This window comes from Bison bison, unplaced genomic scaffold (assembly GCF_000754665.1).
Source record: "Bison bison bison isolate TAMUID 2011002044 unplaced genomic scaffold, Bison_UMD1.0 scf7180017864244, whole genome shotgun sequence".
Classification (NCBI taxonomy): Eukaryota; Metazoa; Chordata; class Mammalia; order Artiodactyla; family Bovidae; genus Bison; species Bison bison.
Genome location: NW_011494816.1, coordinates 2,924,985 through 2,938,889, shown reverse-complemented (window position 1 = coordinate 2,938,889; position 13,905 = coordinate 2,924,985). Strand labels below are relative to the sequence as shown.

The 13,905-nt window shown below is 41.4% G+C and overlaps 1 protein-coding gene across 1 annotated transcript in view; it reads left to right on the top strand.

Moving 5' to 3' along the window:
- The first annotated feature begins 1,252 nt into the window (after positions 1 to 1,252).
- ZYG11A (zyg-11 family member A, cell cycle regulator) overlaps positions 1,253 to 13,905 on the top strand; it is a 65,197-nt gene continuing 52,544 nt past the window's right edge. The window contains exon 1 of the mRNA XM_010847166.1: positions 1,253 to 1,342. Within this exon, the coding sequence (XP_010845468.1) occupies positions 1,253 to 1,342 (90 nt within the window). The remainder of the gene's footprint in view (positions 1,343 to 13,905) is intronic.

Sequence of the window (13,905 nt, the reverse complement as noted above, 5' to 3'; positions counted from 1 at the left end):
GGACACGCCTGAGCGACTGAACAACAATCAAGGACTTGTTCTCTGTCAAGCATTTTCATGTGTTTTACATACATTTTTTTTTTTTTTCTTTTTTAACGCGCAGTTTGTAGGATCTCACTTCCCCAACCCGGGACTGAACCGGGGACAAGGTCGTGAAAGCGTGGAATCAAAACTTTTAGACCACCAGGGAGCTCGCTACATACACTGTCTTATTTATAAGGCATTCTCATCCCATTTTACTGATGAGGAAGTTGAGCTTTAGCGAAATTAAGAAGCTTGTCCAAGAGCAGGCATTCCAATGCAGTATTCAAATTCAAGGCTCCCTACTCTTAACAACTATCCTTTTCCAAGACATCCCTTCTGTTAATTTTACTAGTGTACTAATTTATTGCTCTCTTTCACGGTTTCTTGGAGCAGATTATAAGGGTCTTCTTGATACTTTTTAGGTCATAAGAAACAAGAGAAGTGCTATTGCCAGTTCTAAGAGAAAAGTCTTTTAAAAATATATTTTTAAATGTATGCATTTAAAATATCCCTCAATATCCATGGGTTCTCTATCCCCGGATTCAACGTCCATGGAACATGTTCATAAAAAAAGTTTTCTTGAGGTTTCAAAAAGCAAAATCTGAATTTGCTAGTACCAGCAAATTATATGTTAATATACAGAATTTACAGTGTATTAGTTATACTAGTATGAGCAAGCTACAAGTCATTTAAAGTATAGAGGAGGAAGTATGTAAGTTATACCCAAATACTACTCTTTTTTTATAAGGCACTTCAGTTTCACGGGATTTGGGTATGGTGGACCCTGAAATCAATGCCCCTGGGGACAGAGAGGGACCACCATATTCTGTTTCCCAACTCCACAGAGCTGGTCCATGGGCGTGCCTTTGACGGGCAAAGGGAACGTGGTATTGAACCCTATGGCGTAGGTTTTGTGGGAGACTTGGGCATAGACGTGGGGGTAGGAGTTGAGTTGTCTGTACGGCGTGAAGGAGGTGGAAGGAGAACAGCTGGGTCTTCACCGGATGGAGTGGTGGGTGGCCGGGGGGGGGGTGGTGAGGCCCGTCCTGGGGGCGGGGTCTACGGTGGGCGAGTGCGCGTCGCCGCGCCCGGCATTTCAAACCTCGCGGCACGATCGCTGAGTGTCAGCTCGCGGGTGTTGCTCAGCTGCTTCCTGGCGCGGGTCGAACTCTCGCGGGATCCAGGCCCACCTCGACGGCAACTCTCTCCTCGACGCCTCACAGTCGCCATGGTTCACTTCTTGCACCCGGGCCTTTCGCCCCGGACCATCGTCCCTCCGGACGCTCGGAAGGATGTACTAGGCTTCCTCGTGGTGCAGGTGAGCTCCGAGGAGGGCAAGAATCGGGGGTAGGAAATGGAACGCGAACCTCGGCTGGACGTCAGCCCTGGGCGAGCACGGCAAGTCGTCGGGGACCGTGCGGAGACATTTTTGGCTCGTTTGACCTACGCGGGGGGTAACGTCTGAAGAGGCTGAGCCCCTGTTAGGATTCTGTGTTCAGATGCTGGGAAGTGCTTGTCGGAGAGGAGTTTTCCGCCCGGGGCGTCCCAGCCTCCGAGCGCGCCGACCCTGCGCAGCGGAGGAGTGGCGGGGTGTGTCCCGCCTCCCGCTTGACCTTGGGCGGGTCTTCTCCTCTGGCCCCCTTGGTTCTCCTGTGTAAGTGAGTGCGTGCGTGCTAAGTCGCTTCAGTCGTTTCCAACTCTTTGCGACCCTAGGGACTGTAGTCCACCAGGCTTCTCTGTCCATGGGATTCTCCAGTAAGAATACTGGAGTGGATTGCCATGCCCTCCCCCAGGGGTATCTTCCCTACCCAGGGATCGAACGCGTCTCTCCTGTCTCCTGCATTGGCAGGCGTATTGACTAGCGCCTCCTGGGAAGACTACGTGCAAGCGCGGGCGACACCTATTTTGCAAGGTGGTGTTAAGTTTAGACGTAAGCACTGGGCGTGGCTTTATGCTTGGCCCGTGGCATTTATTGTCATCCTGCGCCCAAATGCCTTAAACTTCAACTGTTCCCTAACGTATGTTGGGGACTTGTTGCTCCCCAGAGTATGCGACCTGTCGGTCCTGGGATTGTTAATAGAAAGAGCCCGCCTGGAAGAACTGGAACCCCAAAGTGAAATTCCTAAAATTCCATGTGTTCTTTTCGGCCCCGCGCACCGTTTCCCTCGGAATGCCTTTCAAACGAAATTGAGCAACACGCAAACCAAAAGAGTGTGTATTTGGAGCCTACTGTGTATCAGTTGTCGCATTTCTAAAATCTCTCGGATTTTTTGGTAGGCATTGATGGTCTCCATTTTACTAGTGTGTAGGAAAATTGAGAACCCTTGACTTGCTCAGGATCTTGAACCTGACATCATTTCTGATGTGATTCCATATTCTACAAAACCCCAAGGGCCTCCCTTCTTAGAACTCAAAATCTAGTGAACCCATATAGTATGGAGGAAAGGAAATATTCTGATTGAGGTTGCACTTTACACACTAACGCCTTGTTGGCCTTTGTGTCCTGCAGAGATCTAACCTGTAATCCTGTAGACCCTTTTGGACTCACTTTTAAAAGCTTCTTAAATAATGCATACATTTATTTGTTATTGTTCAGTTGCTAAGTCCTATCTGGCTCTTTAGCGATCCGACGGGCAGCAACACTGCTCCACTCCCCTGTCTTTCACTCTCTCCTGGAGTTTGTGCAAATTCACGTCTTGTCTTTTGGGTTGGTGATGTTCTATCTCATCATCTTATCCTCTGCCTCTCCCTTCTCCTTTTGCCTTCAATCTTCCCCGGCATTGGTCTTCCCTGTTAGCTCAGTTGGTCAAGAGTCCGCCTGCAATGCAGGAGATTCCTTGGTAGGGAAGATCTGCTGGAGAAGGGATAGGCTACCCTCTTCAGTATTCTTGGGCTTCCCTTTTGGCTCAAGAATCTGCCTGCAATGCCGGAGACCTGGGTTCTGTCCCTGGGTTGAGATCACCTGAAAGAAGGGCAAGGCTACCCTCTCCAGTATTCTGGCCTGGAGAATTCCATGGACTGTAAAGTCCATGAGGTCGAAAAGAGTCAGACAGGACTGAATGACTTTCACTTTCCCAGCATAAGGGTCTTTTCCAGTGAGTCAGCTTTTTGCCTTAGGTGGCCAAAATATTGGAGTTTCAGCTTCAGCATCAGTCCTTCCAATGAATATTTAGGGTTGATTTCCTTTAGGATTGACTGGTTTGATCTTGCTGTCCAAGCAACTCTGAAGAGTCTTCACTAGCACCCCAATTTGAAAGCATCAATTCTTTGGCACTCAGCCTTCTTTATCGTCCAACTCTCACATCCGTATATGACTACTGGAAAAACCATACCTTTGACTATTTGGACCTTTGTCGGCAAAGTGATGGCTCTGCTTTTTGATACTCTGTCTGGGTTTGTCATAGCTTTCCTTCCATAGCACAGGCGTCTTTTAATTTCATGACTGCAGTCACAGTCTGCAGTGATTTTGGAGCCCAAGAAAATAAAGTTTGCCACTGCTTCCACTTTTTCTCTTTGTCATGAAGTGATGGGACCAGATGCCGTCATCTTAGTTTTTTGAATGTATACTGTTGGGGTATGAGGTTGAAAGACGAGAGTGAAAAAGCTGGCTTAAAATTCACCATTTTAAAAACTAAGATCATGGCGTCTGGTCCCATCACTTCATGGCAAACAGGAGGAGAAAAAGTGGAAGCAGTGACAAAACCAGACTGGATGAAGCACAAGCTGGAATCAGGATTGCCAGGAGAAATATCAGTAACCTCAGATACACAGATGATACCACCCTTATGGCCAAAGCGAAGAGGAAGTAAAGAGCTTTTTTTTTTTTTTAAAGAGCCTCTTGATGAAAGTGAAAGAGGAGAGTGAAAAAGCTGGCTTAAAACTCAACATTCAAAAAATGATGATCATGGCCTCTGGTCCCATCACTTCAAGGCAGATAGATGGGGAAAAAATGGAAACAGTGACAGACTTTATATTCTTGGGCTTCAAAATCACTATAGATGGTGACTGCAGCCATGAGATTAAAAGATGCTTGCCCCTTGGAAGAAAAGCTATGACAAACCTAGACAGTATATTAAAAAGCAGAGACTACTTTTCCAGCAAAGGTCGGTCTAGTCAAAGCTATGGTTTTTCCAGTAGTCATGTATGGATGTGAGAGTTGGATGATAAAGAAAGTTGAGCACCAAAGAATTGATGCTTTTGAACTGTGGTGTTGGAGAAGACTCTTGAGAGGCCCTTGAACTGCAAGATCCAACCAGTCAATCCGAAAGGAAATGAGTCCTGAGTCTTCATTGGAAGGACTGATGCTGAAGCAGAAGCTCCAATACTTGGCCACCTGATGCGAAGAACTGACTCATTTGAAAAGACCCTGATGCTCAGAAAGACTGAAGGCAGGAGGAGAAGGAGACGGCAGAGAATGAGATGGTTGGATAGCATCACCTACTCGATGAATATGAGTTTGAGAAGCTCCGGGAGTTGGTGATGGATAGGGAAGCCTGGTGTTCTGCAGTGCATGGGGTCCCAAAGAGGCTGAGCGACTGAACGGAACTGAACTTTCACCCTTATCAAGAGGCTCTTTAGTTCCTCTTCACTTTCTGTCATTAGAGTGGTATCGTCTGCATATCTGAGGTGGTTGCTATTAGTCCAGCAGTCTTGATTCCATCTTGTGATTCATCCAGCCTGACATTTGTTTGTAGCTAATGGAAAAGCTGAGTTGTTAATGTATGTCCAAGCACAGCATGTCAAGTACATTTTTTGCTGCCACTGGCGTAATTGAAATGCAAGGTTTTCTTTAGAAAAGTGATCAGACTAATTCATTTCTGTGTGGGTCATTTGGTTAAGATTTTTAGTTAATTTAAAAAATTGTACAATTCATGAATACTTTTCCTTTAGATTTCTCTGTTGTTTTAAATGTTATTTAGCAGTGTTTTGTAGTTTTTAATGTAAATGTCTGTTACATATTTTGTTAAATTTATCCCTGTTTTTGTTAGTACTGTGAATATTTTTTAAAAGTTTGTAGTTTGGGGGGTGTATTGATCTTGTATCTTATGACTTTGCTCAAGCTACTTTAAAAAAAATAGAAAAAAATTTAATCAAAAGTTGGTTCTTTGTAAAGATCAATAAAATTGCTAGCTCTTTAGCCAGGATAACCAAAGGAAGACTGAAATAACCAATATCAGAATGAAGGAGCTACTGTCACTACTGATGTAAAGCCACATATATTGGTTTTTTTTTTTTTTATGTTTTCTTAAGATTTTCTTTATAATCTGTTATCTGCAAATAAAGACAGCTTTACTTATTCCCTTTCAATCTGTGCTTTATATTTCCTTTTCTAAAAAATGCAATATCTAGGACTTTTTGTAGAATGTAAGAGAAAAGTGGTGAGAAGAGACATCTTTATATCATTCTAGCTCTTGGTTTTCCCATAGATGCCTTTTATCAAATTAAGGACGTTTTCTTCTATTCTTAGTTTGCTGATTTTTTTTTGTTTTTGCTTTTTTCAATCATGGAAATCATGAATGTGTTTTGAAATGTGTTGAAATACTTTCTCAGCATATATTAAGGACGTATGTTTTTGTTCTTTATTGTGTTGATGTGGTAGGTTTTATTGATTGTGAATTTAACTTTACATTGTTGGACCTTAGTTCCTGGACCAGGAATTGAACTCTCACCTTTGACAGTGAAAGCTGAGTCCTAACCACTGGACTGCCAAGGAATTCCCTCCATTGAGTTTTTTTTTCCAGTTGATTATTTTAAAAGTTTCATTCTACCTTTTCTGTTGACTTACTAGTTCTCTTCCTCTTCTCTGAATGGTCACGCAAAGCTAACAGTTTTTAAAATGTGGACTGAAGACCTCTGGGGTCTCTAAGACCCCATTCTGTTTCGTTAAGCCTCACATTAATGAAATTTGCAAAGATGTAAAACAGTGCTGCCATTGTCACTAAACTTTTAAAAATTCTTTTTGAAAATACAGCTCTTTAAAAAAACTGTTCTTTACTGGGAACTTCCTGGTAATCCAGTGGTTAGGACTTGGTGCTTTCACTGCTGCGGGTGCAGGTTCAGTCCTTGGTCTGGGAACTAAGATCCCACAAGCCATGTGGTGTGACTGGGAAAAGAAAATGTTCTTTGTGTGAACATGTGATTGGTTTAATTTTTATTATTTCTGAATGAAATATTTTAAAGATTTCTTAGTTTTAACTTATAATACAGTAAATGTTGATATATATAATCCAGTTTTTTAAGAGTACTGTTGGTGCTAAGACTAAAAAGTTTGAGAGTCACAGCTCTAGGTTTTAAAATGTACACGTTTTGGAGAAGGAAATGGCAACCCACTCCAGTATTCTTGCTTGGAAAAGTCCGTGGACAGAGGAGCCTGGCAGGCTGCAGTCCATGGGGTTACATGACTGAGCATGTGTGCATGAGGGTGGAGGGTCACGGGTTGGTAGCAATAAACTGGTGGAACTAAAAAAAAAAAAAATTGTACACGTTTGACTTACTGCACTACTTCTAAATATATCACTTCAGCTTACAACAGTGTTCTTTGATTTTCTCCCCTCTTTCCTCTCCTTTGTACTGTTTAAATAATACATTTTACTTTTCTAAGTTGCACAGTATATTGTTTTTACTTTTTCTTTGATGAGTTATTAAAGAAATTAGGAAATAAGAAAAATAGTTGTATATTTATCCACATGCTCCTGTTTCCAGTACTCTTCCCTTTTCTCTAGATCCCAAATATCCATCCTGTATAATGTTTCTTTACCTAAAGAACATTTTACCTTTCTTATAGTGTAGATCTGCTGATGATAGGTTCTTTCTACTTTGTCTGAAAATATCTTTATTTTACCTTTATTTTTGAAAGATATTTCAATGCACTTAGCTTTTCTTCCTACTGCACTTAAATTTTTTAGAAAATTTTATGTATTTAGTTGGATCTTTGTTGCTGCACGGGCTTTTCTTTAGTTGTGGTGAGCAGGGGTGTTCTCTGGTTGCAGTGCAGGGCCTTCTCTTGTTGCTGAGCACAGGCTCTAGGATGTGCGGGCTGCAGAAGCTTGGCGTGTAGGCTCAGTTGTGGCTCTGGGGCTCTAGAGCACAGGCTCAGTAGTTGCGGCACGTAGGCTTAGTTGCTCTGAGGCATGTGGGATCTTCACGAATCAGGGATAGAATCCATGTCTCTTGCTCTGGCAGGTGGATTCTTTACGACTCAGTCACCAGGAGAGCCCTCTACAGCACTTTAAAAGTGTTCCTTCATTGTCTTTTGGCTAGCATTGCTTCTGATGAAAATTCAGTGGTCACATTTTTTCGTTTTAAACTGTCCACAGTACCTCTAGCTCCCTCTGCCCCACCCCTAGCTTAGATTTTTCTTTTTATCATAGGTTTTTAGCTATTTGTCATGTTGTAGTGTCTTTTATTTCACTTTGGGTCCATTCTTGCTTCCGGGATCAGTTGGTTGATATTTTGCATCTAATTTCAGTATTTTTTGACTTTTTAAAAAAGAAAGTTATTAAGTTTATTGTTTTTTGTACCTGGCGAATTAGCTATGTAATTCAATAAATATTAAGCTATAAAACAATTTCATAGATTCCAAGTATAGGACATTGTCCTTGTTGACCTTTTTTATTTTTAAGTTTATTTATTTATTTTCTTGCTGCATGTGGGCTTTGTCTAGTCTCTGTTGAGATTCCATATTTATTCCCTTGTTATATTCATATTCTTCTGTATATCCATGAATTATAATACCTATTTTAAAGTTCTTGTTTGCTAATTATGTTATTTCCAGATCTGTTTCTTGTTCTCTTTTTTTGGCTGCATCATGCAGCTTGTAGGATCTTAGTTCCCCATCCAGGGATTAAACCCAAACCCTCTGTAGTGAAATTGTGGAGCCCTAACCACCAGACCTCCAGGAAGTTCTCTGGATCTATTTCTTGTGACTGATTTTATTTTCTTTCCTGCTTCTTACCATTTCTTATATTTTATTGTAAGCTAAACATCATGGGTCCTAGTGTGTTTAGATTTTTGTTGTCTTTTTGAGTCAGGCCTATATTTGAGGTTTTTAAAACAGATTTTTTTTTTTTTTTTGGTCTGTGTTCTGCCCTTCATGAGATCTTAGTTTCTGACCAGGGATGGAACTGAGGCCCTCGGCAGTGAAAGCGCCATGTCCTTACCACTGACCGCCAGGGATTTCCGTGAGGTTTTTTTGGCTGAGCTGGGTGAAGATCTTTAGTTGCAGCATTGTAACTCTTGGTTGCAGCATGTGGGATCTAGTGCCCTGCCGAGGGGTCAGACCTTGGCTCCCTGCATTGGAGTCCCAGTTTGAAGTCTGTCACTGGACTACCAAGAAAGTCTCTCTGAGGTTTTTAAAGCGCTATTGAAGGGACTTCTCTGGAGGTCCAGTGGTTAAAGAATGCAGGAGCACAGGTTTGATCCCTGGTCTGGGAATTAAGATACTGCATGCGCAAGCCACATGGTGTGGCCAAAAATAATAACAAAACAAAAACAAAAAATGCTGTTGTAAACTTTTAAAGTTTAATTTTCTAATTGTTGGTCGAATATAAAATGCAGCTTTTTGTTTGTTTTGATTTATTACCTTATACCCATTAAAACATGTTAATTAGAGTTATGTAGTAGTGTTTTGTATTTTAGAAATGATGAATCTAAACCCTCGGTTGAGATGGATTGGAAAAGGATTAAGAGTGGAAGCAGAATAATTTGGAGTTTTTTAGTATTCTTGGAAAGATATGGTAGTGACTTGACTTAGGAATTGGTAGTGGAGTTAGAAAGAAGGGGATGAACTAGAAATTTATTTGGGAGGTTTGATAGGCATACAGCAGGAAATAGATGACACAGTCAGAATAGGGCTAATTTAATGAGAGTTTTGGAGAAGGAAATGGCAACCCTCTCCAGTGTTCTTGCCTGGAGAATCCCAGGGATGGCGGAGCCTGGTGGGCTGCCATCTATGGGGTCGCATGGAGTCGGACTGAAGCGACTTAGCAGCAGCAGTGAGAGTTTAATTAAGGGATTACTTCCAAAGATAAGGGAGAGGTATGGAAAAACCACAATAATATACTACTTCATGTCTAGTGACAGTAGCTCTTGCCACCCCTAGGTGCAGAGGACCTCTCAGAAGGAATGTCTTAGTTCATTTAGGCTGGTGTGACTAAAATTCTGTAGACTGGGTGACTCATAAAAAACATAAATTTATTTCTCACAGTTCTGGAAACTAGGAAGTTCAAGATCAAGGTGCTGGAAGATTTGGTGTCTGGTGAGAGCCTGCTTCCTGGTTCATATACATCTTTTTGCTGTGTTCTCACATGGCAGAAGGGACAAGGGAACTCTCTGAGGTCACTCTTGTATGGGCATTAATTCCATTCAGTGAAGGCTTTACCCTCATGACCTAATGACTTCCCAAGGTTCCTCCCTCCAAACATCAAATTAGAGGTTAGATTGCAGCATAAGAATTTTGGAAGAATGCAGACATTTAGTCAATAGCAAGAACAGAGGACTAATCTTAGAGGAGTGATTAGTATGCCATAGCCAGCCCAAGATACTTTAAATGAGAAAGAACAGGGGAAATTATCTGTGTGGAGTTTAACCCCCAAAACTTATATCCAGTCTTAACCCTTAGAACCTGTGAATTTGACCTTTGGAGTCAGGATGTTTACAAATGTAATTAAGTTAAGGATCTTCCCCTCTTGCTTCTCTGCACCCCCACCAGGTGGCTTGTGGGACTGGGGATTGAATTTGGGCCCTTGGCAGGAAAGCACAGAGTCCTAACTACTGGACCACCAGGGAATTCCCAGGTTGAGTATCTTGGTGAGAACATCTGATCCATCCTAAAGTTTTAGGCCAGACCCTAAATCTAATGTCTGGATTTATAGTGTTTATAAGATAAAGGGATAGAATTTGAGACCTAGAGATACAGGGAAGAAGGCCATGTGAAGATTAGAGTTGTGCTGCCACAAGCTAAGGGAAACCACAGCCCCCAGAAGCTGATAACGTAAGAATTCTTCCCTAGAGCCTTCAGAGGAACAGTGGTCCTGCTCATACCTTGATTTCTGGACTTCTGTCTTCCAGAACTATGAGAGAGTAGATACCTGTTGTTTTTAGCCACCAATTTTGTGGTAATTTCTTATAGGAAATTACCTAGGAAACTAATACGTGTTCCAGTTTTTTGAGAGTTTCATGTCAGAACCAAACTAACAGCCAGAGGGTAAGGGAACCTATTCATGAGAACCTACTCATAGGATCTGCACAGGTCACCTCAGCAGTAGAGGTGGAGAAGATTGAGTGGGTCCGGGGTGAGATGGGAGGTAGTTAGCAAACAGAAGATGTCCGGCACAGGTAGAACCGGTAGGATTTGCTAATGTATTGGATCTGTGTGTTTTGTGGGATGTTGATTAAAGATAAGGAAATGTCAGTAAAGATTAAGCAGCTGAATAGATGTTACGCCATTTCCTGAGTAGGGAAAGACTGGATAAATATAGTTTCCTACATGTTAAGTTTGAAGTGTTTGTCTGACATGGTTAAGTAGATACGTCAGGGAGGCAACTGGTTACCTAACACTGGATTAACGAGAGATCTGGCCTGAAGATAATACTGTAGAATTCATTGGATTTATAGATAACATTTAGAATCATGTTATCCGTAATCAGATATTATAGAGGCAAAGTTATTAGTCATTAGTGGTCTTGATGGGAAGTCAGTCTCTAAAACATACTACTGATTTATAAAACAAAGACAAGTAACAAAATACTGTGCTATAATTCTATGTATATAAAGTTCAAAAACATGTAGAACTAAATAATATTCAGGATAATGGTTACTTCTGGGTGAAGGGGTAAGTAGCATCAGGAAAGGGTATGTAGGGACTTCAGAAAATTGATATATTCTATTTAAGCTGTGTCATGAATACAAAAATATTTTTAAAATATATTGTTTTATATTTAAATATTTTACATATGTTCTAAACTTCATTTATATGGATTTAATCTTTACTGTATTTTAAATATGAGACTGCCATGTCCAATAATTTGGCAAATAATGTCATAAAGCCTTAAAAGGAAATATTCTGGATAAAATGCAGCAAATTCAATTACAGAGTAAAGGAAATCCCCAGCATTCCCACTCAATTCATAGAAGCTGGAAATCACCACTGTAAGCAGGCCCTGAAATAGCCAAAGATTAGAGACTAGACCTTTGCCAAAACCAGGTGGGAAGTTTGAATGGAGACTGTGAATTGTAATATATATATATAAACGTGAACTAACAAAAGCTGATTATACTTCAGGGAAATGGTAGATCTAAAAGTCTGCTTATGGAAAAGAGAAATAGGGGACCTTGTCAGTTTTGGCTTGGATTTTTGAATGAGAAAAATATCTCCTAAAAATGTGCAATCACATTTCTGTCCTCAGACTCAGGGTTTTAATTGACATTTCTTGCTTGGTTCAGGAAATGTGTAGCTGAGAAATTATCAAAATGGTCACTGATGATGCCCCTGGGTAAGTAGCATTTAGCGTAACCACCCAATGTGGCCTATCTTCTACCCAGGTTTCACAGGAGTCTAGTAAAATCTCACTAAAGATTAACTCCGAGACTTAAAAAGATTAGCTCATGGACTTCTATGTGGCTCAGTGGTTAAAACTCTGTACTCCCAGTCCTAGGGGTATGGATTTGATCCCTGGTTGGGGAACTAATATCCTGCGTACTGTGCCATGAGGCCTTAAAAAAAAAGAAAAGATTAGCTCACATCTTAAATTATGAAACATGAACCTCTCTGATTAAGAACCAAGAGAATCAGGGGCTGTCCTGCTGGTGTAGTGGTTGGCAGTCTGCCTGCCAGTGCAGGAGATAACAGGTTTGATCTCTGGTTTGGGAAGATCCCACATGCCGTGGAGCATCTAAGCCTATACACCACAATGCTGAGCCCTGTGCTCCAGAGCCCAGGAACCACGACTACTGAAGCCTGTCTTCTAGAGCCTGTGCTCCACACCAAGAGAAGCCACTACAATGAGAAGCCCATACAGTACAATGAAGACCCAGCAGAGTAAAAAACAAATAAGTAAATCTTTAAAAAAAAGAATCAACAGAATTAGATTCCCAGACTTCAGAAAATGGTATTAATGAAACACTATAAAGCAAGTGTGTTTAAAATTTATTAAATAAATATTGCATAGGAACCTGGAATGTTAGGTCCATGAATCAAGGCAAATTGGAATTGGTCAAGCAGAAGATGACAAGAGTGAACGTCGACATTCTAGGAATCAGTGAACTAGATGGACTGGAATGGGTGAATTTACTCAGATGACCATTATATCTATTACTGTAGGCAGGAATCCCTTAGAAGAAATGGAGTAGCCATCATAATCAACAAAAGAGTCCAAAAGGCAGTACTAGGATGCAATCTCAAAAATGACAGAATGATCTCTCTTCGTTTCCAAGGCAAACCATTCAATATCACAGTAATCCAAATCTATGCCCCAACCAGTAATGCTGAAGAAGCTGAAGTTGAACCGGTCTATGAAGACCTGCAAGACCTTCTAGAATGAACACCCCCAAAAAATGTCCTTTTCATTATAGGGGACTGGAATGCAAAAGGAGGAATTCAGGAAACACCTGGAGTAACAGGCAAATTTGGCCTTGGAGTACAGAATGAAGCAGAGCAAAGGCCAATAGAGTTCTGCCAAGAGAACGCACTGGTCATAGCAAACACCCTCTTCCAACAACACAAGAGAAGACTCTACACATGGACATCACCAGATGGTCGACACCAAAATCAGATTGATTATATTCTTTGCAGCCAGATGGAGAAGCGCTATATAGCAGCAAAAACAAGATTGGGAGCTGACTGTGGCTCAGATCATGAACTCCTTATTGCCAAATTCAGACTGAAATTGAAAAAGTAGGGAAAACCACTAGACCATTCAGGTATGACCTAAATCAAATCCCTTATGATTATACAGTGGAAGTGAGAAATAGATTTAAGGGACTAGATCTGATCAGAGTGCCTGATGAACTATGGATGGAGGTTCGTGACATTGTATAGAAGACAGAAGTCAAGACCATCCCCAAGAAAAAGAAATGCAAAAAAGCAAAATGGCTGTCTGGGGAGGCCTTACAAATAGCTGTGAAAAGAAGAGAAGTGAAAAGCAAAGGAGAAAAGGAAAGATATAAGCATCTGAATGCAGAGTTCCAAAGAATAGCAAGGAGAGATGAGAAAGCCTTCCTCAGCGATCAATTCAAAGAAATAGAGGAAAACAACAGAATGGAAAAGACTAGAGATCTCTTTAAGAAACTTAGAGATACCAAGGGAACATTTTATGCATAGATGGCCTCGATAAAGGACAGAAATGGTATGGACCTAACAGAAGCAGAAGATATTAAGAAGAGGTGGCAAGAATACACAGAACTGTACAAAAAAAGTCTTCACGACCCAGATAATCACGATGGTGTGATCACTCACCTAGAGCCAGACATCCTGGAATGTGAAGTCAAGTGGGCCTTAGAAAGCATCACTATGAACAAAGCTAGTGGAGGTGATGGAATTCCAGTTGACCTATTTCAAATCCTGAAAGACAATGCTGTGAAAGTGCTGCACGCAACATGCCAGCACATTTGGAAAACTCACAGTGGCCGCAGGACTGGAAAAGGGCAGTTTTCATTCCAATCCCAAAGAAAGGCAATGCCAAAGAATGCTCAAACTACCGCACAATTGCACTCATCTCACACGCTAGTAAAGTAATGCTCAAAATTCTCCCAAGCCAGGCTTCAGCAATACGTGAGCCGTGAACTTCCAGATGTTCAAGCTGGTTTTAGAAAAGTCAGAGGAACCAGAGATCAAATTGCCAACATCCGCTGGATCATCGAGAAAGCAAGAGAGTTCCAGAAAAA